This window comes from Trifolium pratense, linkage group LG2 (assembly GCF_020283565.1).
Source record: "Trifolium pratense cultivar HEN17-A07 linkage group LG2, ARS_RC_1.1, whole genome shotgun sequence".
In the NCBI taxonomy this organism is placed as follows: Eukaryota; Viridiplantae; Streptophyta; class Magnoliopsida; order Fabales; family Fabaceae; genus Trifolium; species Trifolium pratense.
Window position 1 is genome coordinate 63,334,721 of NC_060060.1, and position 27,851 is coordinate 63,362,571.

General features: G+C 31.6%; 4 protein-coding genes and 1 pseudogene across 4 annotated transcripts; 1 reads left to right on the forward strand and 4 right to left on the reverse strand.

The window, feature by feature from the left end:
* Positions 1–792: 792 nt before the first annotated feature.
* LOC123905196 (E3 ubiquitin-protein ligase RSL1-like) lies at positions 793–1,569 on the reverse strand. The gene has a single exon (XM_045954822.1). The coding sequence runs from the start codon at positions 1,567–1,569 to the stop codon at positions 793–795; it is 777 nt and encodes a 258-aa protein (XP_045810778.1).
* Positions 1,570–6,314: 4,745 nt separating this feature from the next.
* Positions 6,315–8,118, reverse strand: LOC123905197 (annotated as a pseudogene).
* A 4,459-nt stretch (positions 8,119–12,577) lies between these two features.
* LOC123905198 (E3 ubiquitin-protein ligase RSL1-like) lies at positions 12,578–13,285 on the reverse strand. The gene has a single exon (XM_045954823.1). The coding sequence runs from the start codon at positions 13,283–13,285 to the stop codon at positions 12,578–12,580; it is 708 nt and encodes a 235-aa protein (XP_045810779.1).
* A 2,957-nt stretch (positions 13,286–16,242) lies between these two features.
* On the forward strand, positions 16,243–17,297 carry LOC123905199 (protein MAIN-LIKE 2-like). Its single transcript, XM_045954825.1, has 3 exons — positions 16,243–16,447; positions 16,736–16,803; positions 16,950–17,297. Exons 1-3 carry the CDS (start codon positions 16,243–16,245, stop codon positions 17,295–17,297), a joined length of 621 nt encoding a protein of 206 aa, XP_045810781.1.
* A 9,510-nt stretch (positions 17,298–26,807) lies between these two features.
* Positions 26,808–27,578, reverse strand: LOC123905200 (E3 ubiquitin-protein ligase RSL1-like). Its single transcript, XM_045954826.1, has one exon. It carries the CDS (start codon positions 27,576–27,578, stop codon positions 26,808–26,810), a length of 771 nt encoding a protein of 256 aa, XP_045810782.1.
* Positions 27,579–27,851: the final 273 nt, after the last annotated feature.

Here is a 27,851-nt window from a genome sequence, read left to right on the forward strand (position 1 = left end):
ATCTTATTTGGTAAAGTTTCACTGGTGGAAACTCAACTCTCGAGTGAATATGTTCCAGTCGTCGACCCAGATAAGTGGAATTTCTCTCGTAACAGTTGCACTTGCCGGTAGAGAAGACATCTCCACAATGGTAACAAAATCTACAACTACACCTGCAATTTAAAAATACAATTCAAAATCGTTATTGCTTAAACCAATTCATTGTTGTATTATTATGCTGATTTTTTGGACGTAAACCAAGTATCTCCGAGCAACTGCAAAGATTAATCCATCGAGCTTTATGGGATCCAAATATGTGGCAAACTCTCTTAAAACAACTGCATGCTCAAGCTCAAAAGAGAGATCAAACTTATAACCTTGATTAAGTTAAAAGAGATCTGTATCATCTCATCTAAGAATATATTATTTCTATTGGAAATGTCACTTTTTTTCTTCATTGAACTAGTCTTTATTCTTTACTATTAAAATAACCACAGTATTGGTTCTAGTGAGCTTAGCTAAGTTGCAGGACATCACACTATATGTGCATGAGTTGAATTCGAACACCAGACACTTCATTTATTCACCTTTAAACTAACAAAAAAAAACCACAATATCTCGATTTTTCTGTATTATTATAAACTCCTCTCACTTGTTTAATTACTTTTTTAAGGGTTCAGATTTCACTAGAGAGGATATAGTAAATTGTTCGGTCACAATTTCTCAACCAATATTTTTTAATTATTGTGCAAAGTTTTACCTATTGGTATTGTGTAATGTTATAAATTCATGCAATCACAAAACAAGAAAAAATTAACTAGAATAAAACCTGCATTTCATGATGTTGCAGCTCTCAGATCTGGCAACATAAAGTCTGCACTTTGGACATTGTCTCCACTTCATATCTTTTGCAATGTTTGTCAGCATAATATCTTTCCCCTTATCGCCCCGCTTCAATTTCTTAACCTCGCTGCATTCGATCCCTTCATGCCATCTAACCTTACATTGTCCACAGAGCATCCTATTACAATTAGGACATTCTAAATTCCTCACAGCCTCCGTTCCATCATTGATCAAAAGAGCCGAACAGTCCGCAAAGGGACAGTAGAATTTCTCCGTAATATTGAACAAAACCTCGCACACTGCCTTATTCCATCGTTTAAAATCATCGGTTGGAAGAATCGAACGGCAAAACTCTGGTTCTAATGAACCACGACACTCGGGAAAAGGACACCTAATGTTAATAATTTTATCGTCAAGTTTGTAACGGATGTATATTGCAACACAATCGGAGCAATAAACGTGATTGCAGCCGCTGAGGCAGAAAGCGTCCCTCAACTTTTTAGTATCCATGCAGATTTTGCAATAAAACAGCCTATCTTTTGCATTTGAAGACTCTCCTTTTTCAAAGTTGTTGTTTCTTTTAGGTTTTCTAGAAAGGCTATGTATGAGGATGTTCACGTAGTCGTTTTCTTCATCGGAAAAATCAAATAAGGAGTCGGAGATTTTTCGCTTGGGAAAAAAGCAGCCGGAGTCGATGCGTGGAACTCTGTTCCTTCTTCTAGTTCTTGTTCTTTTTTCTTGACCCATTGGAAATGGAAATCACGAAGGTTAGGTTTCGGAAGCTTTGGTTGTGATCACCATACTATCTTCACTATTTGATTAGAAAATTAGTGTCAATCATTTTAATTGTTGGCTGAATATAAGCGATGAATATATATTGACTCTATTATAATTTGTTTTGAAAATCCTGTTACTTTATTTTTTTTAGAAAAATCTGTTAAGAAAAAATTCTGTTCTCATCTTATTTGCATATGCATGGGTCCGGTACATAAGCTAGATGTATAAATAGAGTTTATTAATTTTTTTATATTAAATATATTTGTGAATTTTTTTAGAGTTATCCACATTAGTGGTGTAGTAGTATATATTTAAATAATATGTGTATACGAGCACTGGCGACTCCAGGATTGATATAAAAATGTAAAATGACATAAAATAAACTATTATTTAAAATAAACTATTAATTGATACTTAATTCCTGTCACAATATTTTTGGAGAGAATTTTATCAACCCAAATTTCGAATATAGAAATATTTAAACCCTGTTTTTCAATATTTAATTTTGGAAGGAATTTTTAAACAAGAAACAATAAGTAAGAGTATAACCGTGTTTCCAATATAATTAAGGCTCAACTAAATAAGAAGCTATAATCAAAATTGAATCTACATCGACGTATATAATTATATTAAACTACTTGTTTATACAATCAAAACAGCTTATTTATATAATCACTTAACAATCAAAATAGCTTAACAAATTTTAAAATTCAAAACAAAAGTCATCAAACAAAGATTCTAGAATGAGAAGGTTTTAGGTTGTTAAAAATTAGAATTAATTGCATATTTGGTCTCTTATGTTTATTTTAGGTTTCAATTTGGTCTTTTATCTTTTAAAAGTTTCAAGTTGGTCCTTTTCCTCAAATTTTAGTTTAAATCATCAACTTTTCTAATGAATTTGCGTACGTAGACCACTTAGGAGAGTACTATGTGAAGGTTTTAGAAAAATTAAGTCAAAATTTAACAAAAAGTTAGAAAAAATTAATTCAAAATTTAACGAAAACGATCAACTTATGTTGAGATCGATAACATAAGGGACCGAATTGAAACATAAAATAAACATAAGATACTAAATATGCCTCATACGGTACCTTTACGAGATGTCTTTTTTTTTTTTGTTTCTTATTATTTTTTTTTACTCAAAATAAGGATATTCATTCATTCCAATAATTGATGCAGTACATCACATGCAAATACAAATTCAACATAGCTAAAAACAAAAAGGATGAAACTGCAAACAATCTCACAGCATCCATGTTAATAGCATACAACGGCAATTGCAATATGCCTACAAATAATATAATATGATAAAAGTCACCAGAATGTCCATGCTTCCGGATCTGCAACGATGATGCCCAAATCATTGATCGAATCTGCAATTGATTGAAATCTACCTTTCAAAATGAACCAAACGAACACCGCAACAAGACGGACAAACAAACGCCGTAACAATGACGACCACCAACAAAGCGCCGCACTCAGACGACGAAATCACAAAACAAGAAAAACAAAACTAAAAAACTTAATTTATGTGAAATCACTTATTTAAATGGAAAGAAAATAGAAAAACAACTTAGAGGGGTGATTTTGGGTCAAAAATTGACCCAAAAACCACCCCTCCTTGGTGGATGATGAAGAAGAAAAGCAAAATAGGGTTAGAAGAGAGGGGGAGCGGCGGCCCAGACATGTGCCAGGCATGCCCGGCAGCATAATCGCCCATGTATCCATATCAGTTGTGTACTAGTATATATATTTAAATAACATGTGAATATACGAGTGTTCACCCTTAATTATTCCAGTGGTAACCTAAAAATAATGGGAAAAAAATAAACAAAACAAAATACTAAACATATTTATAGACTAAATTTAATAAGGCTTCATACTTTAACATAAAGAAATGTATCAATTGCTGAATATTAGAACACAGTGCAATATCAACTACTCCTATAAAAATAATTATCAAAATACGAAGAGACACAAGTTTAATGGCATGAATTAAAATAAGGTGAGCATTTTGGTAGACATCTTATGTGGATGTGTACTGGTACACCGCTGATGTGGTTAACAAATGACACGCATTTAAATCAGATGTTTTTTCTTTATTAAGTTTTTTATATTAAATACTACTTTTTTTTTTGTTACAAATTAAACACTACTTTTTAATATTTGTAAATGTATCTTTCACACAAATATAATCTTCAATCATGTTGCATAATAAATCAAATATGCATCAAATCTTTCTAACTTATTAAGTTATTAGTTTAATATTTGTTTTAACAAGATTCAAATATTATATTATTATTATTATTACTATTACTATTAATATTATTATTATTATTATTATAATATCCTATAAATTAATATGATATTTTATGTTCCGTCAAAAAACAACATAGTATTATGTTTTAACAACTTATGTTTTTTATATTCAACCTGATGTAATTGAGAGTGGATGGAGTTATTGCTATGGAATATAACAACTGAATGAAAGAAACGTAGACGTAGAGCCAAGAATGAGAATGGTGGAGTGGGGATCAATTTTATGTGCCTTACGATGGTAAATATGGTGGCAAAAGTGGGGATAAATGATGCGATTGGTGCTATATGAACAGTGACGGATAAACCCAAAAATAAGAAGCTTATTGCCTTTTCTTATTGTTTTATTTCATTTTTAACCATGTGCTTTTTTATTTATTTTAAAATTAAACAATTACACACATGGCGTCTTACTCAGCTAAGTGAGTTGTCATCTAAGTGTTAATTTGGTCAAAATTGAGGCTTTGCAAAAGGGGCTAAAATTAAGGGGCCAAAACTGCTATTTTTAAAGTTAAGGGACTAAAATCGCAAGTTTCTGAAAGTTAGAGGGCCAAAAATGCATTTTAGCCAAAAAATAACTAATGATTTTAGCAAATTATTATCATTGAATTTAACAATGATTTTAATATTTCAATATTATTACCTTTCATTTTTTTTTTTAATATTATTAGTTTAAATACTTTAATATTTATTTACGGTTTGACCATTAATGCATATAATTATTAAAATACTTTTTTTTTTCAAAACACTTTTAATTTTTAATATGTATATATATTTTAATGTAATATTGTTAAATTAATCTTCTTCTTTTTTAAACAAGTTAAATTAATCTCACTTAATATAATTGGAATGATAAACACTTAAAAAGTTAAATTTCAACAATCTAACGATTAAATTAATCTCATATTTATTGGACTAACCATTACTCAATAAACCTAGTTATTATGAAAGGATTGTGAAGTCTCAACCAACTTGACTGAAAGGGACTAAGGAGATCAAATATTCTCAATCAGTCCGTTGAACTTGACCAAATTGGAATAGAAAATACTCAAGAATTCAAATTTCGACAATCGGATAACTCAACTACTTAGATTGTGAATATGAAATCTAGCTCATATGAAATAATGATTATTAAGTCTCAACTAATTATGTTGTTTGTGATTAACGAAATCAAAATTTATAGATTAAACTCTTCAACTTAAAACATAGTTCATATGCAAACCTAAGTAATTATGCTTACTTTCAATAAGGAATTCAATTTTTTTTCTTTCAATCAATTAGTTCAATATCACCTAAATGGACTAATTAACAATAACTTATGAATTTAAATTTCGACAATCAAACCTTTCAATATCACCTAGTTAGACTAATTGTGGTTGAGAAACATAGTATCATATGAAAATATCCAACTAAAAATTATAATATTATTACTTGCAAAATATTATTAATTCAAATTATAATATGAGAAACATAGACTAATTGTATAATTAATTCAAATTCCATTTTTCAACCTCATAAAAATTTTATTACTTGCAAAATTTTAGTCCTTGTTGATTTTTTTATTTTTTTAAAAATTATAATAATTTAATTTTCCTTAAACTTTTCAGGCATGTCTAGAATAATATAAAAAATTCCTTTACAAAACTTTAGTATTTTTTAAAACGAGATGAATTAAATATAAATTTTCTAAATTCAAAATATCAAAATAAAGGTAACAAATATTTTGACCTAAAAATCAAATTTTGAGCTCCTTATTTTTGCACGAACTTTTTATAATGCTCTATACATATTTGCAAAATCATAATTAACAAATGAGTAAAATTGCATGCATAAAAATTTTGTATGGACGAAAACATGACATTTATTTTATGAAGACGAAAAAATAAATTTAGTAATTTTTCAGAAACAAAAAAATTATTTAACCCTATAAAATATTGCGAATCTCTAAAAATTAACAATATTACACTAAAATATATACACATGTTAAAAATTATAAGTTTTTTTCTTCTTTTTGTAGGAAAAAAATAAATGTAATTTTTTTTTTTATAATCGAAAAAACAAAAAAAAATAAAATAAATGTAATTTGATAATTATATGTATTAATGATTAATCGGTAACTAAATAAATACTGTATTAGTCAAAAAAAATAATACTGTATTAAACTTTATAAAATAATAATATTAAATACTGTATAATAATAGTAATAATAATAATAATTATTATTATTATTATTATTATTATTATTATTATTATTATTATTATTATTATTATTATTATTATTATTATTATTATTATTATTATTATAAGTTGTTGAAACCACACGCTTTAAAAAAAAAGGTCCTATGTTGCTAAAAAACCAAGATCATATTATTTTATAGAATATTATAATAACTAGAATATCAACCCGCGCGGTGCACGAGTCTAATTAGCTGTAAGATAAGTAATTATAAATTACAATATAATAATTGCAATAATATAAGGTATATGAAAATTTTTGAGTAACATTAAATGATAGTTCAACAATAATTTTGGATAAATATATATACAAAGGAAGGTACATTACGGAAAACTTCCTTATAGACCACATTCGAAGTCTTAGTCGTATCTTCGCCGTCATCGTCGATGATCAATATTTTAATCCTTCTCTAGAAGTAACTCTTGAAATCGCAACATACAGCTGACCATGTGAAAACACTGGCGACGGAAGATATATCCCAACATGCTTTAAAGATTGTCTATGTCTCTTATTAATAGTCATCACAAAATAAATCATTAAAGAAAATTGTCTCCGTTGAAATTTAAAAGGAATTCTTACGTCAGATGGTGTCAGAGAAAATCTAGGTATGAAAACCTGATCACCAATATTACTTCATGAAATAATTTTTCCTTCAAGAGCAAGTTTTCCCAATCTTGTAATAATAAGTCTTGTTATATTACATAATCCTAATTTTTTATTCAAATCCCTTAATAGCATAACTGGAACTCCAACTTTAAGTCTCAACTTGTGATTTGGAAGTCCCGACGTAAAAATCGTGTTCAAAAATTCGGGAGTATGAACATCATTCACTGTTTGACCGTCTACATTTTGTGTGAGTGGAGTATCATAACTCAAATATGTTTTTTCTTCACCAGGAACTAAATCCAACATATAATCATTTATTGTGTCGACTATTGAATTTTTAGGAGCTAATATAGCTCCATTTTGGAAACACGTTATATTGTTCATGTTTTGTAAAAGTTAGGGATATGTGCTTTCAACGATAGAAGTAAGAGGATCACCTGAATTTGGAATCAATAAATCTGATGGAATGTCAAGTTCTAAATCATCGTCGTTGTCATCTCCAATTTCTTCATCGCCAACACCCAAAACCCATTCAGAAAACAATCTTCTTTGTTCAACGTCTGCACTCAAAGCACCACCAAGAAGCCTCATGTTTTTACTCAATGTTAAAACTTCACAAAAATTCCAAAGAACCGAAGAATTAATAGTAGCATGAACAACTTATGGCCTTGTACCTTTGGGTATTACTGGTAGAATTTGTCTAAAATCTCTGCCAAAAACAACAACTTTCCCACCGAAAGGAATGTGTTTATTTTTTTCATCAACAGACTTGAAAATATCTTTTAAAGTTCGATCAACAGTTTCGAAACAGTGTTTGTGCATTATTGGTGCTTCATCCCATATAATGAGTTTTACTTTTTGTATTAATAGCGCCAAAGGGCTTTTAGGAACTATGGTACATGTTGAAAACTCGTTAACATTTAGAGGAATACAAAACCTTGAATGTGTTGTTCTACCGCCAGGTATAAGCAATGCAGCGATCCCACTTGAGGCAACTGTTAAAACTATCTCACCTTTTGAGCGTAATGCGACTGACATGACCCTCCAGATAAATGTCTTCCTTGTACCTCCATAACCATAAAAAAAAACACACCAGGTTTATTTTCGTTAACTCTTGTCATGATTGTGTCATATACTTTACGTTGCTCTGAAGTCATAGTTGACATCAATCTAACATGTTCCTCAGCTAATGATTGTTTGTTATAATTCAATTCGTCGTGTATTAAACTATTTTGTATATCAGGAACTAATGATGTGTCTGCTCTAGGCATTGGAGGATAATCTTTTAAACTCTTCCCACAACTATGTAACATCATCTCAATATCTGCTAGTGCATATTGTATCAATTGATCATCGGTTAATATTAGATCTACAATGTTAAAATCAAAATAATGAATGTGATTAGTGACATGACTATGGTTGTGTTTGGTTGTATTGCAAAAAAAATTGATTTAGCAGAATTGAGTTTGATAGATTTGATTTTGGTTAAAAGTGAGTTAAACAGAATTGATTTATGTTTGGATACATTAACGTAAAAATAAAGGGTATTTATAAAAAATATCAATTCTGCTTCCATTATTTTTTTTAACAAAATTATTTTTCAAATTTTAAAAAACTACAATTTAATAAACTGCATAATAAATAATTTAAAAAGTGATATAAGCAAGGTTACATGAGACATGTGAAAGATGTTTTTTTTTAATATATTTCAATATTGTTGAAGGTGTTATAGTATGAGAATATATATATATATATATATATATATATATATATATATATATATATATATATATATATATATATATATATATATATATATATATATATATATATATATATATATATATATATATAGGGGGCTGCTAATTTAGACCCAGTTGGGTCTAAATTAGCAAGATGCACCTTTTGAGTTGGACAAAAATACCCTTTCTTTTTATAAAAAAAAAAAAAAAAAATATTGGCGCTGATCTAGTGTCGCGCGCCTACCGCAGGACCACCGTTACAGACCGTTGATTTCCATCAGACGGCCAAGAGATGATCTCATCATGGCTGTCGGATCAATCAGACAGTCTAGATCATCCAGCTATATGATAAGCCAGCGCGTGCACCACACTAGATCTGCGCCTGGAGAGAGAAATTTTTATTTTAAAAAAAGCAGGACACGTGTCAACTGCTGGGTGGTTGGCGTGTTTTTTTTTCATTTAATACTTTAAACTCAATTATTTCGTTGTAAATTAATTTTTTATTTTTTTATTTTTATACCAAAATTCATAATTTTTTTTTGTCTACAAATAGAGACTTGGTTCGTTTGATTTGGACACAAAAAAAAAAACTCAATTTTTCACTACCTTTAATTATCTTTATATAATACTGTGAAACCATTTAGCTGGTAGAATGGTTTCACAGTATAACTCTCTGAAACCATTTTACTGGTAGAATGGTTTCAGTGAGTAATTTCTTAATTGTTTGCTTCTGAAACCATTCTGAAACCATTTAGCTGGTACAATGGTTTCAGAGCGTTGTACTTTGAAACCATTTCACTGATAGAATGGTTTCAGGGGAGTTGATTCTTAATTGTTTGCTTCTGAAACCATTTTACTGCTAGAATGGTTTCACAGTATAACTCTCTGAAACCATTCTTCCAGCTAAATGGTTTCATAGTAATATATAAACATAATTTTTCACTTCCTTAATCTCGTTATTTATATGTTCTATTGCATTTTAAATTATGTGTATCGTACTAAGTACGTTACTTGTGTGTTGTAATTTAACACGCACCACTCAATCAACTCACTGAAACCATTATACCAGCAAAATGGTTTCAGAATATAACTCTCTGAAACCATTCTACCGGCTAAATGGTTTCATAAGCAAATAACTAAGAATCAACTCAATGAAACCATTCTACCAGTAAAATGGTTTCAAAGTACAACTCTCTGAAACCATAGTACCAGCTAAATGGTTTCAGAAGCAAACAATAGTTTTTAATTACCGTTTTATCTCATTTAATTAACGAAAAATAGTTTCAGGTCTCCAAAAATTTCATAAAATATACCAAAAGTTCCAGAATATTATCTAATATTTTATTAGAAACAAATAAAAAAACAATTGGTTTCAGAGTACAAATCTATGAAATTATTATTATTATTTGTTAAATGGTTTTAAATAATCAGCGGAATTTGTGAAAATAATTTCATGACTTGAACTAGGGAGAGTGAGGTACACAAGAGGGTTCTAAATAATTCATAGTACTTTACATAAAATTTTGGAAATTTTTTATGGAATTATAATATTTTTAATTACCTTTTTAATCATTTAATTAACTAAAAATAGTTTCATGTCTCCAAAAATTTCATACAATATACCAAAATTTCCAGAATATTATCTACTATTTTATTATGAAAAAATAAAAAAACATAGAGCCGCCCTGAGGCCGCACGCACCCCCACGCGCCTCCGGTGAGAGTGGGCGTGGGCGACGCGCACTGTTCATCGTCCCCCCCACCCGTTTTATGCAGAAACGGGTCGCGCGACCCGGTTTTTGACCCGGTTCGATCTCCCTCAATACTCAACGAAACTCGACGTTCCTTATATGGATTTTGATCGTTTTTCAATTTTACAAAGGTTTCCGGTATTAGTTTTTGAAATCGGCGTTCGATTCGCAAGTAAAATGAGGTCGAAATTTGGAAGAAATTTAAAAAATGTAATAGTTGTTGTTGTTGCATGGGGGGCGCGCTATTTTGGGGGGCGCGCTATTTTATGATGCAAATTACATACATGCCCCCAATTGCTCTATTGTTTCAAAAAAAAAAAAATGGGTATTTTTGTCCAACTCAAAAGGTGCACCTTGCTAACTTAGACCTAACTAGGGTCTAAGTTAGAAAACCCCATATATATATATATATATATATATATATATATATATATATATATATATATATATATATATATATATATATATATATATTACTTTCCAAATCTCACATGATAATTATTCTCTAAATTTATGATTCGGTAGAAAAAAATCATTGATCAGGAAAGACATAAAAATATTTCGTGATGAATAATATAGTCAACAATAATTTTGATATGATATACTTTTAAAATTGATGGTGCTTATCAATTATTGCACATAATTTTAATCACAATTGGTATACTTGCCATAGTGGTTGAAAATATTGTTTTGCATTGAAGGGTTGTGGGTTTGAATCCTAGTCAAGACAAAATTGTATTATTTTTTAATAAAAATTGTATGATAAAATGGAGGGAAAATAGAGAAAACAAATTAGGGTTTATGGTTTGCTTGTGTATACAAGCTTATAATATAAAAGATATTAAAATATTTGAATCTTCTTTAAAAAAACATGTTTGCTTAAAAAAACAAGTTAAAATCATAAATTGAAAGATTTGGTGAGGCTTGATTTATTTGTGTATGATTATATTTGTGTGAAAGATATATTTGCAAATATTATAAAGTTGTCTTTAATGTTTAATATAAAAAACTTAATAAAGAAATAAAATCTTAATCTAAAAATAAATAAAGAAACAAAACATGCATTCAATGTACCGATACACATCCATATAAGATGTGTACCAAAGATATTTCTATTGTTAAGTCGGATATATATATATATATATATATATATATATATATATATATATATATATATATATAATTTCTAATAGGGGAAAGTTCAATCAGTGAAAAATTCACTCGCGATAACTTTCTAGAATATCATTCAGTTCTTGAGGCCAAACGATGGAGATCTCATTTGGGAAAGTTCGATGAATCGAGTAAATGAAATTCCTCTTATAACAAATGCACTTGCCGGTAGAGAAGACACTTCCACATTTGTAACAAAATTTACAAAGACACCTACAGTTTAAGAATATGATTTATTTAAATATACAATCAAATTAATAATGAAGTGGTAAAAAGTGAACGGAAAAAGGGAAAACGGACATCTAGCTTTATTTTTTGGTCATGCTAAATAGTGTCTCCGTCCGAACACTTGTTAAACATATTAAAAATAGAAATAAAATATAAAGTTAATGCTGGTAAAGTATAATAACTTTTTTATATTTTTAAGGTGTTGAATGCACAAGTTCCAAGACATAATTTCCTTATTAATAAGCTTAACTATTTTCCTTATTTTTTAAATGTTAAACATAAGTTATTATTTTGTTAGTCGAAAATTGAACATGTGAGAGCATCCACAATGGAGCTCTCCATATTTTGGTACCTAAATGAGTCTCACGTGTACACATCATTTATTTATTATTTTTTAATAGTAGTATCTAATAAGCACTCAATCCCTTCAACCCAACACCTCTTAAAAAGTTCTAAAAGGGTCTCATCAATAACACATCTCACCAATAACTATATATCTTTATAAATGGGTCCCACCAAAATAGAATAGGTACCGATGCTTATATGAGAACTAGTACTCATTTGCATTTTGCTCTAATGAGAGTACCTATTAAATACTAATTCTTAAAAAATAGGTACTCACCATTGGAGATGGTTTGATCTCTATTATTTTAACCCTAGTATTGTCTATCATCCATGGTACATTTATTCCCACCAATTGGGAAAAAACGCAAGGAAACAATATGTTAACATTATTAATAACACATTTTAAGAGTGTCATTTTTTTTAACCCTATGTGATCAGGAGAATAGACCCTGATTATGCATAGTTCAATCGTGAGGTAAACAAAGTCAGACCAAATTTTTTTACTAGTCGAATGTTTACCTAATTGTGTGTGTAATGTCATAAATTCTTGAAATCACAAAACAAGAAATTTTTTTTTAACTAATGTCAAGAAAGAAACCTGCATGTCATGACGTTGCAGCTCTTAGATTTGGCAACATAAACTCTGCACTTTGGACATTGCCTCCACCTCATATCTTTTGCAATGTTAGTCAGCATAACATCTTTCGCCTTATCATCTCGGTTCAGTTTATTGAACTCGCTGCATTCGATTCCATCATGCCATCGAACCTTACATTGTGCACAAATCATCCTATTACAATTTGGACATTCTAATTTACTAACAGCCTCAGTTCCGTCATTGATCAATAGAGCGGAACAATCTGCAAAGGGACAATAGAATTTCTCCTTAATATTGGACAAAACCTCGCACAAGGCCTTGTCCCACCGTTCAAAAACCTCGCGAGGAAGAATTGAACGGCAGAACTCCGCTTGTAAAGAACCGCAGCACTCGGGGACAGGACAGTTAATGTCAATAATGTTAAGGTCAAGTTTGTAACGGATATACACAGCAACACAATCGGAGCAATAAGAATGAGAGCAACCGCTGAGGTAGAAAGCGTCCCTTGTTGATGTAGTTTCTGTGCAGATTTCACAAAAAAACTGCCTATCTTTTGAATTTGAAGACTCTGCCTTTTGAAAGTGATCAAAGTTGTGGTTTCTTCTACGTTTTTTGGAAGGGGTATTATGAATGAAATTGAGGAACTTCATGCCATTGAAATATGGAACTCTGTTACTCCTTTTCTTTTGACCCATTGCAAATTGGGTGTGTTGTGTTTTTGTTTCTTGTGACTTTGCATAAACACCTATATTATGGATTTATTTATTATTTATTTGATTGGATTCAATAGTGAGCAGAATCTGAAACTAAATCTTTTTTTCTTTCTTTCTGTGGAGTGGATCGTCAAAAACAAAAAATCCATGAATCCTGATTTTTTTTAATGTAAATCTAAATCAAGCATTGATTCTGTTTTTTTTTTAATTTTTTATGAATTAATTTTTATTTGAATCTTTGAATCTTCCAAAGTCTAAAGTGAAATTTGAGAAAATTAAGGGATAATACTAACAACGGGATTGGTTATTATACATAAGCTATTCTTATGCACCATGCATAAGTTACTTAGTGCACCCCCCAAATTACTAGCACACCCCCAAATTTCTCATGCACCCCCCCAAATTACTTGTGCACCCCCCAAATTTCTCATGCACCCCCAAATTTCTCATGCACCCCCAAAATTTCTCGCACACCCCCAATATGACTTTTTCCCCCCAATTTTATTTTTTTTGTCCCCTCCACATTTCTAGCCTAAACCATTTTGTTGTGGGAATGGTTTCAGAGATATGCACTCCAAAACCATTAAGTGTATAAGATGGTTTTAGAGTACAACCCTATAATTAGAATACAAACAATAATTGTGATTTGAAACCATTTAACCAACATAATGGTTTCCGGAATTTTTAAAACCATATAAACACACATAAAACCATTTTACAATACAAATGGTTTCAGTGTATAACTATCTGAAACCATTTAACCAACATAATGGTTTCCAGAATTTTTAAAACCATAAAAACACACATAAAACCATTTTACAATACAAATGGTTTCAGTGTATAACTATCTGAAACCATTTAACCAGCATAATGGTTTCCAGAATTTTTGAAACCATAAAAACACACATAAAACCATTTTACAATACAAATGGTTTTAGTGTATAACTATCTGAAACCATTTAACTGGTTTTAAATAATGATTATAATTGTACAAAAAAAAAACAATTATGATTCTAATTATAGGTTGTACTTCAAAACCATCTTATGCACTTAATGGTTTTGGAGTGTATATTTTTGAAACCATTCCCACAGCAAAATGGTTTAGGCTTGAAATATGGGGGGTTAAAAAAAATTGGGCGCACAAGTCATCTGGGGGTGCGTGAAAAATTTTGGGGGGTGCGCTAGAAATTTGGGGGTGCGCGAGAAATTGGGGGTGCATGTGAAATTTGGGGGGTGCACGAGAAATTTGGGGGTGCGCGAGTAATTTGGGGGGTACGTGAGAAATTTGGGGGGTGTGAGATTAGGTGTGAGTGTGTGAGTTGAGATTGGCTAGGATTATTACATGTGGATGCTCAATCTAATGGATGTTATTGACTTATGTACCATGCATAAGGATTACACTTATGTATAATAACTTCTCCCACTAACAACATCTATAAATTTTTGTTTTTTTTTTTTTTGAAAAATCAACCTCAGTCCCTTACTTTTTGTTTGTTTTAATTTTACATTTTTTTTTGTTGATTTTTTTTTTTTAAGACGAAAATAAAGTTAAACACAATGTGTGCATAACAGCCATAACTATAATCAAGCTTACAAAATAAAATAAACTAACACCAAATCTTTTTTACCCAAAGTTTTTTGTTGACAATTTTGATTAGATATTACTCATTTTAACACTAAAGAGAATCACTAATTCAAAAAAAAAAAAACCACTTAAGAGAATCACTCGTTTTTAAGAGAATCAAATATTTTTCAAATTAAAAAAATTAAATAAATCGTTGATCTATTTCTTTTTTTAAATTGAACAATGTTGACCATCACGTCACACTCACACATGTCAAAAGTGTTTTTTTTTTATAAGACACATGTCAAAAGTGTGGATTATTCTGATAAAAATCGTTGATTCAAGTAATAATTTTTAATAAAGATATAAATTATCAATTTTAATAAATTTTTAATAAAAATATAAATTATCAATTCTCGGTTTTTATTATTTTTACTACAAATTGTTGATTTTTTTTTTTTTTTACCAAACTAGTATCAACAAATTGTTGATTTTTTATTCTTTTTCATTCACCGTCAGTATCCGGCCTACTGAACCGTCTAATCTGATTCGAGAGTCAGTTTTGATATCAAGTGATTTCAATCCTCTCCCGATCGCAGTTGCGGCAAATCGAAACGTACAAATTGTTGATTTTGTTACCATACTAGTAATAATAAAATAAATTTTAATTAATTTACCTCGATACATCTTGTGCTGAGGAGATCTTTTAATTTTATTTTTATAATATATATTTCATTTTGACTTGTTCAAAAATAAAATAATTTTTTTTAAAAAAAAAACTAAATTTAATTTGTTACTTCGTCTGATTTTTTGTATGGAGGTATGAATTAGTTATGCAATTTGGGAAGCCCAGTTGTGCATCCTATTAGCAAACAGTGAACTTTCTTACAGTTAATAAATGTGATTTTTCTTTTTGTACTCCCTAAAAAGTCTCAGCCACCCTCTAAAATGACATAACTACCCCTCTCGCTATCTAGAGAGCGAGTACCACATTCGCGTCTCAGAAAGCGAGTGTTAATATTTCAGTCACATTAAATTTGACCCACCCCCCAGAGATGGGACACACTCGCCGTCTTGGATGCGAGATACGTTTTAAAATGGAATCACCGTCTAGGAGGCGAACGTTTCTTGTATATATTGATTTCCACCCCATTCCACCAGTTTTTGAAAAACGTCAAATTTTTCAAAACCCTTAACAAAATTCAAACAAAAGGTAAGCCTTCAGTTGCTTTTGTTTTAACTATTTTTGAGTTTATTTGAATTTTTTTTGGGTTCGTCTGCTATTGTTCGCTATGCAGTAGGTGAACGTGGCTGGCATGATAATATTGAAGTTGATGGGTTGAAATGGTGGGATGAAGCCCTTAAAGCCACTAGAATGTATGGGCTGGCACAGACAGGGTTCTCATTTCTTGATCCGGGTTTGCTGACTACTTTTGTTGAGAGGTGGCATGGGGAGACTAACACCTTCCATATGCCAAATGGGCAGATGACAGTCACGCTGGATGACATGTGTTGTCTTCTGTGTCTCCCTATTCAGGGACAGTTGTTGGATCATGCAAGTATCACGACAAAGGCTGAAGGTATTAAGATGATGATGGAATAACTAGGGTCAACTCAAAATGATGTTGAGACCGAGGTTAAGATCACCAAAGGAGCACATGCGAGGTTTCTTTATTTGAGGAGATTAATTAGAGACTATGTGAAGGTTGTCAACCGAGCTGTGACCGACGGAAACACAGATACATTTGAGAGGTACAGAGGTTACTTACTGAGAGCGTTCCTGCTATTATTTGTTGGTACCACCATCTTCTCCAACAAGGCCAAGAACTATTTGGACCTCACATACCTAAAGTTCTTCTTTGATTTAGATCGGGTTGATAATTATTTATGGGGCACTGTTGCACTGGCGTTCCTATACCGGGAGTTAAGAAACGCAGTTGTCCCCGACTGTAAAATGTGGCTGGATACATGAGACTGTTCCATGTAACCTTTACGCTATTTACATGACATACTTACAAATTTTTATACCTTTATTTAACCTTTTTTAAACTTTATGTAAATATTGTATTTTTTTTTTTTCAGGCTTGGGTCTACAACCACTTTGAGGATATTGGCGGTACGAAGTCGAAGTGCTATGTGGAGGAAATGTCCAGTGCTTGCAAATATGAGCTGACAAAAGGGCAGACAAATCAGCTGGCAATGCGGAAGATGATGGGTTGGTTGCTTCCGCATGACACCACATGGACTCCGTACGAAGACCACCGGGATGTTTGGTCATTTGAGGATATCGCTTTGTACTCCGGTTGGATTAGGTGTGGACCTATCAGGGTGAGGTATCTGCCCGAGCGTGTATTACGGCATTTTGGGTACATCGAGACCATTTCGCGCCATCCGCACGCCGCTGCTAATCCATTGACCACAATGGCATAGATTGATCAGCACTAGCTCTAGCACATGGATCGTGTCCTGACTCCCAGCATGCTTGGTAGTCGTGCTACCCATTCTTCAAACACTGCTCCCAGATACATCAGATAGTACTACGATATCTCTCATCCGCACATCACACCATTCCCTGTTGGTTACCCTGTTCTGTTGCCTGAGTAAGAGGTTGTTATTGTTGCTGATGTTGATGTTGCTGAGAGTATTTAGCGTTAGTTGTTATGCTTGTTTTGGTTATGTAATAAAAATATTAAGACATGTTTATTTTAGTTTATAATTTCGATAACAAATTTTGGTTATGTTACTAATCATTTTGGATTTTATTGCATTGAATATTTTGATAAATTTGTGTTTACTTGTGTTGAATTATTTACTTACTTGTAACGCAAGAAATATGTTTGGTATTGCTCACAAACAAACATGGTTGGTGTATCAGAAAGATACATCTTGTAATGTTACTATCATGTCTCGCTGTGTAGTAAGCGAGCAACCTCTTACTCGCTTACTACACAACAAGTAACCCTCTCCCATTACTCGCTTACTGAACAAGGAACAAATCCCATACTCGCCTACTACACGGCGAGCACCCCCCTTGTTCACTTCCTACATAGCAAACTTATATTGTACTTTCAAGACTGTGTGGCCAGGGACGCACCAGACAATTGTGTGGTGAATTTTTTTTAAGGCTAGTATAAATAAGTGTATTTGGGGTTTCAGTAATTACTCAATATGTGAAAATGAAGAATATAGATTTTACACCTAACTCCCACCTAGATGTCGTTTACTACAATCAGGGCAATCCGAATCTGTTCAGAATCAATGTTGATGTTACACTAGCTGATTTGAAGAATCAACTGACCGAAGTCAATTGCCGTCTCCACGGACCGAATCAAAGAAGGGTGACAGAAGTAGTTTATCGTCGTCTATCGGTTCGCTTAGATGGAAAGGTGTTCTTCACCAAGATGAAACTTCACAACAACGAAGATGTCAGATCAATGATCTCTATTTTTTCTCAGTTCATGACGAAGGGACCGATCGAGCTAGACCTTAATTTGGTTAGATCCGTCAAGATATTTTGGCAACCATGGTTGGTCCCGGAGATGGTGAAGTTGAAACAATTAATTTAGCCGATGATTTTATTTTTTTTTGTGAGTTTTTAGCCGATGATTTTTAATGTATTGGTTTTTAATTAACTTAAATTTATGGTTATGTTTAATGTTTTTCTTGTTCATTTAATTTTAACGTTTTTCTTGTTAATTTTCAATTTTAATTAATCAGAAGTTTATTGTTTAATTTACTAATTATTTATTGTTTAATTTATGTGCTCGCATCCTAGCAAGCGACCGTGTCTACAAATTTTACACGTTCGCTGTCTAGGAAGCGAACGAGAACAACAGTGAAAAAAACTGCAGAAAGACATACACATCAAAATTTATTTCATTAATATTAATTAATTAAAACGATGATAATTACATCTTAAAAGAAAAAAATTACATCATAGCAGACAAAAAAATTACATAAAAAAAAATTATAAGTTCGTAAAGAGCAAAAAGGATGCATTGGCAACTTGGTAATGAAAAGGGTGATGTTGTTCCGGTGTCAAATAATATCAGCTGAGGTTGTTCGAACGGAAGATCTTGGACACCAAAGGCAACCACTTTCTCGATACTGATACATTCTCCTTTATTTGGCCCGTCGGGCCTTTGCTTCTTTACTCGACTCCATTTTGATTAGTTATAACATTCCTAATTAATTTAGACACAAAAGTCCAATGTCGATTAGAATATCATTCTCAACCATGGTGAAAAAATAACACCGATAAGAATGGTATAACTAATCGACAACGCACTATGCTGCTTTTTACACCAAACTAACAACACTTAAAAATAAAAATTAAAACACAAAAAAAAAAAAGAAGAAGAAGAATGACAGAAAGGGGGAGGATGATATGAGAGTGATTTTGGTGTGAATTTTCACTCCATGGTCCCCCCTTTTTATAGTAATTCAGCTTCATTGTAATTGGCTGAAGTCACATCACAGCCTCCACATGACCAATCAGATTTGGTCACATGGAAGTCAGGTTTGACTGCATGGAGGGTTATTTTTTTTACTGCCGACAGGTTCGCTGCTTAGAAAGCGAACGCCCTAGCTCGCGCCATAGCAAGCGAACAACGGTGTTTTAGATTTTATAATTTGTACACTCGCTTCCTAAAGAGTGATGGGGTATTTTCGGAATATCGGGGGCGTTCGTGTTAGCCGGGGGTGCAAAAAGTAAAATTCAATGGGTCAAAAGAGTTAACAAAAGATTATATAGTCACATGTATATATTTTTTTTGTTAAGAAGTCCAGTGGCATGAAATTTCACCCTTAAAGTAGATAAGTGGAATGACTGATGTTTGAATATACACCCCCCTCCCGTCTAATACAAAACTTATTGGAGAAAATTGCACTCCGTCCTTCGAAAGAAGCTTTTATTTCATTCTTCTCCACCTTATATTAAAACATACATTTTTCTCCTTTAATAAACAATTTGTTTTAATATAATAAAACTTGTAATACATATGTTTTCATATTTTTTATTCACATCATTAACATGTAATTCAAAACATTGTCATAAACATGAAACTATACAAAAGAAGCTTGAATTTTATTCTTCTCCACCTTATATTAAAACCTACGTTTTTCTCCTTTAATAAACAATTCATTTTAATATAATAAAACTTATAATACATATGTTTTCATATTTTTTATTCACATCATTAACATGTAATTCAAAATATTGTCATAAACATGAAACTATACAAAATAAACTATTTAAATAAATTACTAAAGAAAATTTTAAAAAATACTTTACTTTGAATTCTATATCCTAAAATCATATAATTAATAATAAAATTTTCAAAAAAATGAAAATTAATTTCTTAAATGATGACTAATAATTATTTTGACATAAAATTTTGATTTCAAAGTTGATTGTTATGACAAAAATATTTATTTTTACTAAAATGAACTAAAGTGTATATTTTAACATAAGAATGAAGTAGAGTGTAATTCAATATGAGTCAGATCTATTGACACCAAGTATCAACGAATTTGTTGACACCAAATCTTGTCCATCTATTTTTTTAATCTAGTGGCTAACAATCAATCACACCATAACTAAAATGGGGTGTCTCTTATATTGTACTCTCGCCGCCGTTCAAAACCTTTTAGAATGATAACTCATACTTGTCCACATTATAATATTGATCTGTATTAAATTTGGAGAAAATTAATCATATAAAATAGACATGAAGGGAAAACTAATCATATAAAATAGATGGAGAAAATTGCTATTTTAAAGCGGGAAGTCGATCGATAGAGAAAATTGATAATAACAAAGTGAAGTTTGGTAATGCTTTAAAATTGCTGGAAACATAATTAAGAGTGTGTTTGAATGGGGGAATTTTTTGAGGTAAAATAATGTTTCGAGGAAATTTTAATGATTTGAGGTGAATTCCATTGTTTGAATGAAAATTTGAAGAATTTTCAAAATGATAGAAATTTATGAAGTATTTTGTTCAAGTTAAATTTAGAGTATTTCAAAATGACACCTAAAATCAAAGAATTTGAAATTCCTTCTTCTCTATACACTTTTAAAAATTACTAGTTGATCGTAAAACCTAAAATTAGCCGAAAAACCTAAAATCGACGATAAACGCTAATTCGGCCGAAAATCCAAAAAATCGGCAGAAAAAACCTAAAATCGGGCAAAATTCCAAAATCGACTATAAACCCTAAAATCGGCTGAAAACTCAAAAAATCGGCCGAAAAACCAAAAATCGACCGAAAACCCAAAAAATCGGCCGAAAACCTAAAATCGGCCAAAATCCAAAAAATCGACTATAAGCCCTAAAATCGGCCGGCAACCCGAAAAATCTGCAGAAAAACCTAAAATCGGCTAAAATTCCAAAAATCGACTATAAACCCTAAAATCGGCCGAAAACCCAAAAAATCGTCCGAAAAACCAAAAATCGACCGACAACCCAAAATCGGCCAACATCCAAAAAATCGGCCGAAGAATCTAAAATCATCCCTAAACCCAAAAACCTCGTCCGAAAACCTAAAATCGACAAAAAATCCTGAAATCGGCTATAAACCCCAAAATCGGCCGAAAAACCTAAACTCGACTATAAACACATTTTTCGGCCGATATTAGGGTTTATAGTCGATTTTTGGGTTTTTAGGTCGATTTTTCGTTTTTCGGTCGATTTTAGGGTTTATAGTCGATTTTAGGGTTTTTTGCCGATTTAAGGTTTTTCGGCCAATTTTTTGGGTTTAGGGTCGATTTTTGGGTTTTCAATTAATTTTTTGGGTTTTCAACCGATTTTAGAGTTTATAGTCGATTTTAGGGCTTTTGGCGATTTTAGGTTTTTCAGCCGATTTATGATTTTTGACCGATTTTAGGTTTTTCCGCCAATTTTTTCGGTTTTTTGGCCAATTTTTGGGTTTTGGGTCGATTTTATTAAAATAAATAAAATTAAATAAAGGAAATTCAATTACATTATCCAAACAAAGAATTTTAAAATTGATGGAATTTGAACACTTTATCCAAACACTGGAATTTGAAAATCAAGGGAATTCAATTGAATCAATTGAATTGTCTAGTATTTAAAATCCCTTGAATTTCTAGAATCCCTCATCCAAACACACTCTAAAGCTATTCCCTTCTGGACAAATAGAAAATAAGAGAGCAATTTTACGATGTAACTTTTTTTGCAAAAATAAAAGCGCCATAGCCGTGAGTTCAGGAAAAGGAAGAAGAAGTGACGTGATTTCTTTTATCCACTAAGGTGTCTTCACCCGAACAACTAAATGAATAAATGTCAGCCGTTTAGATGAAAAAAAGGATGGATAGAATTTGGTGTCAACAGATCTCGACTCTTGAAATATTTCCGTCACAATTGTCTCAAATATGGAACGTAAATAGATAACTTGTCCCAAATTTGCGAATTCTATCTAAAAAGTAAATATGTTTTTTACTTAAATGTTGAGGATAGATTTTTTTTTAACAAGCAAAAATGAAATATATTAACACCAACAGAGTAGTCCCTTTAGCACACGGCGTATAAATAAAAGCAATAAAATTTACAAGAGTTCAACCAAGACATATTTGTTACCTTGGATTTTCAAATTTCACACTAAACAATACGACAATAATTTCAAATTAGCCAATGCCCAAACAAGTAAACAGACTCAACCATCAAATGTGGTACGTAGTTTAAGACAGAATTGACATTATTTGCCTTCACCCACTAAAAGGAATAGAGTTAACTTTATCCAACATCTGATGAATGAATTTCTCAGAATTTTTGAATAATATATGATTTCGTTCAGTCTACACGAACCAAACACAAAGCAGCCAAATGACTTGCAGAAAGGAGCTTCGCGCTTTCAAACCACCTATTGAGTAAATAAAATGAATAAAGTGGTCTGCTAGATTATGTGGATATGCCGATGGAAAATCAATCCAAGACTTTGTTGGTGTTTTGATTGGCTACATTTTGCAAAAGCCAACCAGCCAGATGCTGGACTGAGGTGCTGTAGCATTATAGTACAGCATACTGAAGCTCTGTTTTCGTGCAGAATTTTTATTTCAAATCTGAGTCAAGATTTGCTTCAATTATATATTCAAGCACGTGCGTCTGGGCAAAACGAGCCTTGCTCAGCAAGATTTATTGAAGTCGGTTGAAGGAATGTTATTTAAAACAAAAATATAATTATATTATATTTTTGGCGTTTTTTTTGTTTGGTACAACATGAATTATATTTCTGGAAATAATTTAGGGTTGGCCACAATTCCTACAGCTGTATTTGTCTGAAGACCTAACTTGGACATCAAGACAATTGAAGACTATAAATATGTGAAGCCTCAAGCTATTATTCTCATGTATTCTAAACCGTGTTCTTTACAAAGTGTGAGTTTTTAGGGTTTAGAGTTTGTGTCTTTTGTCAGCCTTTCTTGTGTCACTTTGATGCAAGTTTAGGACTGTGTTTTGGTTGTTAATTGTAAACTACTCCTAAGCTTTGAAGCACGGAGTTAGTGTGTGTGATTCACTCATAAGCTTTTAAGCAAGAGTGTGGTCTAGTTTTTAGGAGAGTGTCTCCATCCTGATTATTATTATTGACAGCAACATGGTATGTGTTGTTAGAGGGAATTTGGGACGGGGTCTCATTATCTAAGAGGTTCTTAGGTAGGATTGCACGGGTAGTGTCTAGGTGATAAGTCAAGTACCGGGTGTTGGTCGAGGGCTTTGAACGAGAGCTATTATAGTGGATTCATTCCTGGATTGGTATCCCCCAGAGTAGGTGACGTTGCACTGAACTGGGTTAACAATTACCTGTCTTATTTATTATTCTGCAATTTTTTATTTATTTACTGTGTTCTGCGACTGTCTTGCTGCAACGTGTGCTATAGCATCTTGTGCAGCATTGTGTTCACTGCGTGCCAGATTTCAGACTTAACTGACGACCATAGAGAGCCAAATGTGCTACAAGAAACAAACAAGTGATGATGATTCAACACCTCTAGAACTGGACACACAATAATGGTCAACTGGAGGGATAATGTCGCGGGACATCAAATTTGCTTTTGTGACAATCTGTCTCGAAAGATTCTCCAAGCAAAAATTAAAAACCTTCGAAGGAACCTATTTATGCCAAATTAAGTCAAATTAAGTCATCTACTGTATCCAAAATAACAAACTTTGGAAAAGTTAAGAACTGATAAATGCCGCGAACAGAGTAATCCCCTGACTGAATCAAACTGTCATGGCGACTTACCCGAAAAGTGAGTCTGCAAAACAATATAATGAAATAAAACCCTACATTCCTCTAACAACCCCTAACAACTCCTCCTCCCTATTTAATTATTTTCAGGACAGAAATCATTTCCATCACAAAATTCCATCTTAATTTCAGAAAATCCCATCCCTATTTAATTATTCTGGACATCTAATTAAAGTACTATACTAGATATTTTTTGGTATAAAAATACAACACCAATTTACAAACTAAATTACTAAGTCATCATATTTAGCAAAAATAAATGTATCAATTTCTGAATAATATAATGCAGTGTAATGTTTCGTGAGCTTAGTTAAATTGACGGGATATGTTTTCATGGGGTTGGAGTTCGAATCTTGGTCATCCCACTTATTCACTTTAAGGGTGGAATTTCTAACCACTAGATTACGTGAAGAAAAAAAAAAAAAAAAAAGAACGCAGTGAAATATCAACTATAAAAAAAATTAAAAAATATCGTTTAAAAATATAAATGTCAATTTCCAAATGTCAAGATTTCTGAATAATAGAATGCAGTCTAATTTCAACTAAAAAAAATTAAAAAAATATAGTTTAAAAATATACTAGTAAATGTCAACTAGTGAAAAAATTCATCTGTGATAACTCTGGATATATAACATTTTTCAGTGGTCAATCCAGATGGATAAATTTCCTATTTGGAAAACTTTTACTAGTGGAAACTCTACCTGCAAAAACTCTCGGGCGAATACGATCCGAGAATTTATGCAGATAATTGAAATTTCTCTTGAAACAGTTGCACATGCCAGTAGGGTGGACACATCCACATGTGTAACAAAATCTACAATTACACCTGCAGATTAAGAATACAATTTAAATGTATAATCAAATTAATAATGAACTGATTTTTTTTTTAACAGCAATTAGTATATTATTACAGAAAAAATGGATTTAGTATAAGAGGTATTAAACCCACATTAGTAGGAAAAATACAAATAGTACTCGCCCCAAAAATCGAACAAGATCAATTCAAGGCCTATAAATACCAACAAAAAATAATAATGAACTGGTAAAGGGAAAGAAAAAATTTGTTTGTGGAATAGTGAACGGAAACACGGAACTGAATACTGGATTTGTTTTTAAAATGACATGTCAATAAATTGAACAGACAATCCCTGCTTTATCATTCCAACCCTAAATATCAAGTTTTGTTTATGCCTATTTTTTGTTGGGTGTGAGAGGACAATCGGGAATCATTTATATTGGGATAAGAAAAATTTTACAAGTAAATTGAATGCTGCATCTTAACTCAATTTTGAGGCATTAAGTTAATTAATCATCTCATTTATAAAGTATTCAACTTTCACTTTTCTAAGCAATTTGAGACTTAACTCACCTCAGAATCTTTTTGAGCAACATTCTTTAGTTAATGAATTAATTGATTGAGTTTGTACTTGAGTATTATTTAATTTATAAGGGCGAAGGTAAGAAGGAAATGTGTTGCTAACAAAATAGATGTGTTATTTTTTGTTTTTTGTGTCGAATAGATGTGTTATTTTTTGACAAAAATATGACAATGTATAGTAGGGGTGTACATAGATTGGGCAAATCCGGTCAACCCGGTCAAACCCACCCAATCCAATCCAAAAAAGTGGGTTGGGTCGGGCAATTGGGTAGAACAGTTTTTTTAGAATTCACGGAATTTGAAGCATACAAAAAGTATTTTTTAAAAAAACTAAATGTGTATAGTTGTTGTATAATTGTTAGAAAATAAGTAGTTGTTTGAATAATATTTTTGCTAATAAAAACATATTTTAAGAAAAGGTGAGAGTTAGACTCACTCCAACAATAAAGGTGAGATTTAGCCTTCACAAAAGTAAGGGTTGCATAGACCTCTAATTCCAATATTGCATTCACTTTTAATTCAGGATTAAACCTTGTCTTTTTTCTTTTTTAAGCAAAAGGGTAAATATAAAAAATAAAAATAAAATAATACAGAGATTGTAGGGACATTAAACCACCCATCTACAATCCAAAATTGAACCTTGTCTAAGGGGAGAGTTACCCTTGAAAAAGTCAAAGTCCACCTTGTAATAACTACCTACAAGTTTTTATATGTATTTGATCATCTCTAAAATTGAAAAAATGTCACCACTATAGATCAATTTGAACTCTTCCACAAAGAATAGTTCAACTAATGGCACTTTTCATGATTGAATGACTAAATAATTGAAAGTATATTAAACTTTGTTTTTGTTTTTAACTTATAAAAAGTTATGCAAATAATAAATTTTTACTAACAAAAATTGGATCTTCAAAAGCAATTTTTTCTTTTTCCATAAACTATGGGCCTGTTTGAAATAGTTTAATTTTGAGATTTTGCAAAACAGTTTACTTAAATAAATAAATTTTTATGTATTATTGTAAATTTCTCAAGATAGTTTATGAAAAAAAATGCCTTAAAAAAATATAGTTTTTGTTGGGGAGAATTTATAAATTAACATTGAAAAGTTGTTTATCATAAAAACTCAAAAGTAAACTATTCCAAACGAATCCTATCTTGATAAGCATGTGAATAATGCATAAAAGGTTATTTATTTGCAAGTAATTGATGGTGTGTAATATTATAATTTCGCAAAGATCACTAAAAAAGAAAAAACATAAAAAAAAAACAAAAAACAAAAAACTAAAAAGTAAAAATTAACTAGAAAGAAACCTGCATGTCATGATGTTGCAGCCCCCAGATTTGGCAACATACTCACTGCACTTGGGACATTGTCTCCACCTCATATCTTCCGCAATGTTAGCCAGTATAACAGCTTTCCCCTTATCGTCCCTCTTCAGTTTCTCGAACTCGCTGCATCCGAATCCTTCATGAGATCGAACCTTACACAGTCCACAGAGCATCCTATTACAATTAGGACATTCTAAATTCCTAACAGGCTCCGTTCCATCATTGATCAAAAGAGCAGAACAGTCTACAAAGGGACAATAGAATTTCTCCGTAATATTGAACAAAACCTCGCACACCGCCTTATCCCATCGTTTAAAATCCTCAGTTGGAAGAATCGAACGGCAAAACCCTGTTTCTAACGTACCTGATTCACACCAGAATGATGGACACCGAATGTTAATAATGTTATCGTCAAGTTTTGAACGGATGTACTTCGCCACACAATCAGAGCAATAAGCGTCGGTGCAACCATTGATGTAGAAAGCGTCCCCCATCGTTTTATTATCCATACAGAGTTTGCAAAAAAACCACCCGCCTTTTGAATATGAACACTCTCCTTCAAAGTTGCTGTTTCTTTTACGTGTTCCCAAATAGGTATTGTTGGGAATTAAATTGATTATTTTAATGTCGTCGTCATCGTCTTCATCGGAAAGATCAATGACATCGGGGATATTTCGCTTGCCGGAAAAGTAGAAGGAGTCGAGGTTTGGGAATCTGTTTGTTTCCTCTTTACCCATTGTCACAGGTTAGGTTTGAGAAGCTTTGGTTATGATCGCTATATCTTCACTCTATTTATTGATTTGAAAATTAGTTGAAAATCAATTAAATAATTGGCGGAATATATCCCTATATTTGCGCTATTCTGTTAGGATTTTTTTATTTAATAAAGAAATTAATGTGGAATGTTTTTTATTTTAAAGAAAATTTAGCGATAAGTTTTCTTTGGTTTACAATGAGCTGATGATCAAACTCAAGACCTATAGTATACTATCCAAACTCCTCACCTAGTG

What these genes read in the sequence shown, in the direction of transcription:
- LOC123905198 (XM_045954823.1), bottom strand. Translation starts at nt 13,285, where the DNA reads ATGGGTCAAAAGAAAAGGAGTAACAGAGTTCCATATTTCAATGGCATG.
- LOC123905196 (XM_045954822.1), bottom strand. Translation starts at nt 1,569, where the DNA reads ATGGGTCAAGAAAAAAGAACAAGAACTAGAAGAAGGAACAGAGTTCCA.
- LOC123905199 (XM_045954825.1), top strand. Translation starts at nt 16,243, where the DNA reads ATGTATGGGCTGGCACAGACAGGGTTCTCATTTCTTGATCCGGGTTTG. An exon ending in TATCACGACAAAGGCTGAAG is followed by an intron (nt 16,448 to 16,735) that starts GTATTAAGATGA and finishes TCTTTGATTTAG; the next exon opens with ATCGGGTTGATAATTATTTA. An exon ending in ACCGGGAGTTAAGAAACGCA is followed by an intron (nt 16,804 to 16,949) that starts GTTGTCCCCGAC and finishes TTTTTTTTTCAG; the next exon opens with GCTTGGGTCTACAACCACTT.
- LOC123905200 (XM_045954826.1), bottom strand. Translation starts at nt 27,578, where the DNA reads ATGGGTAAAGAGGAAACAAACAGATTCCCAAACCTCGACTCCTTCTAC.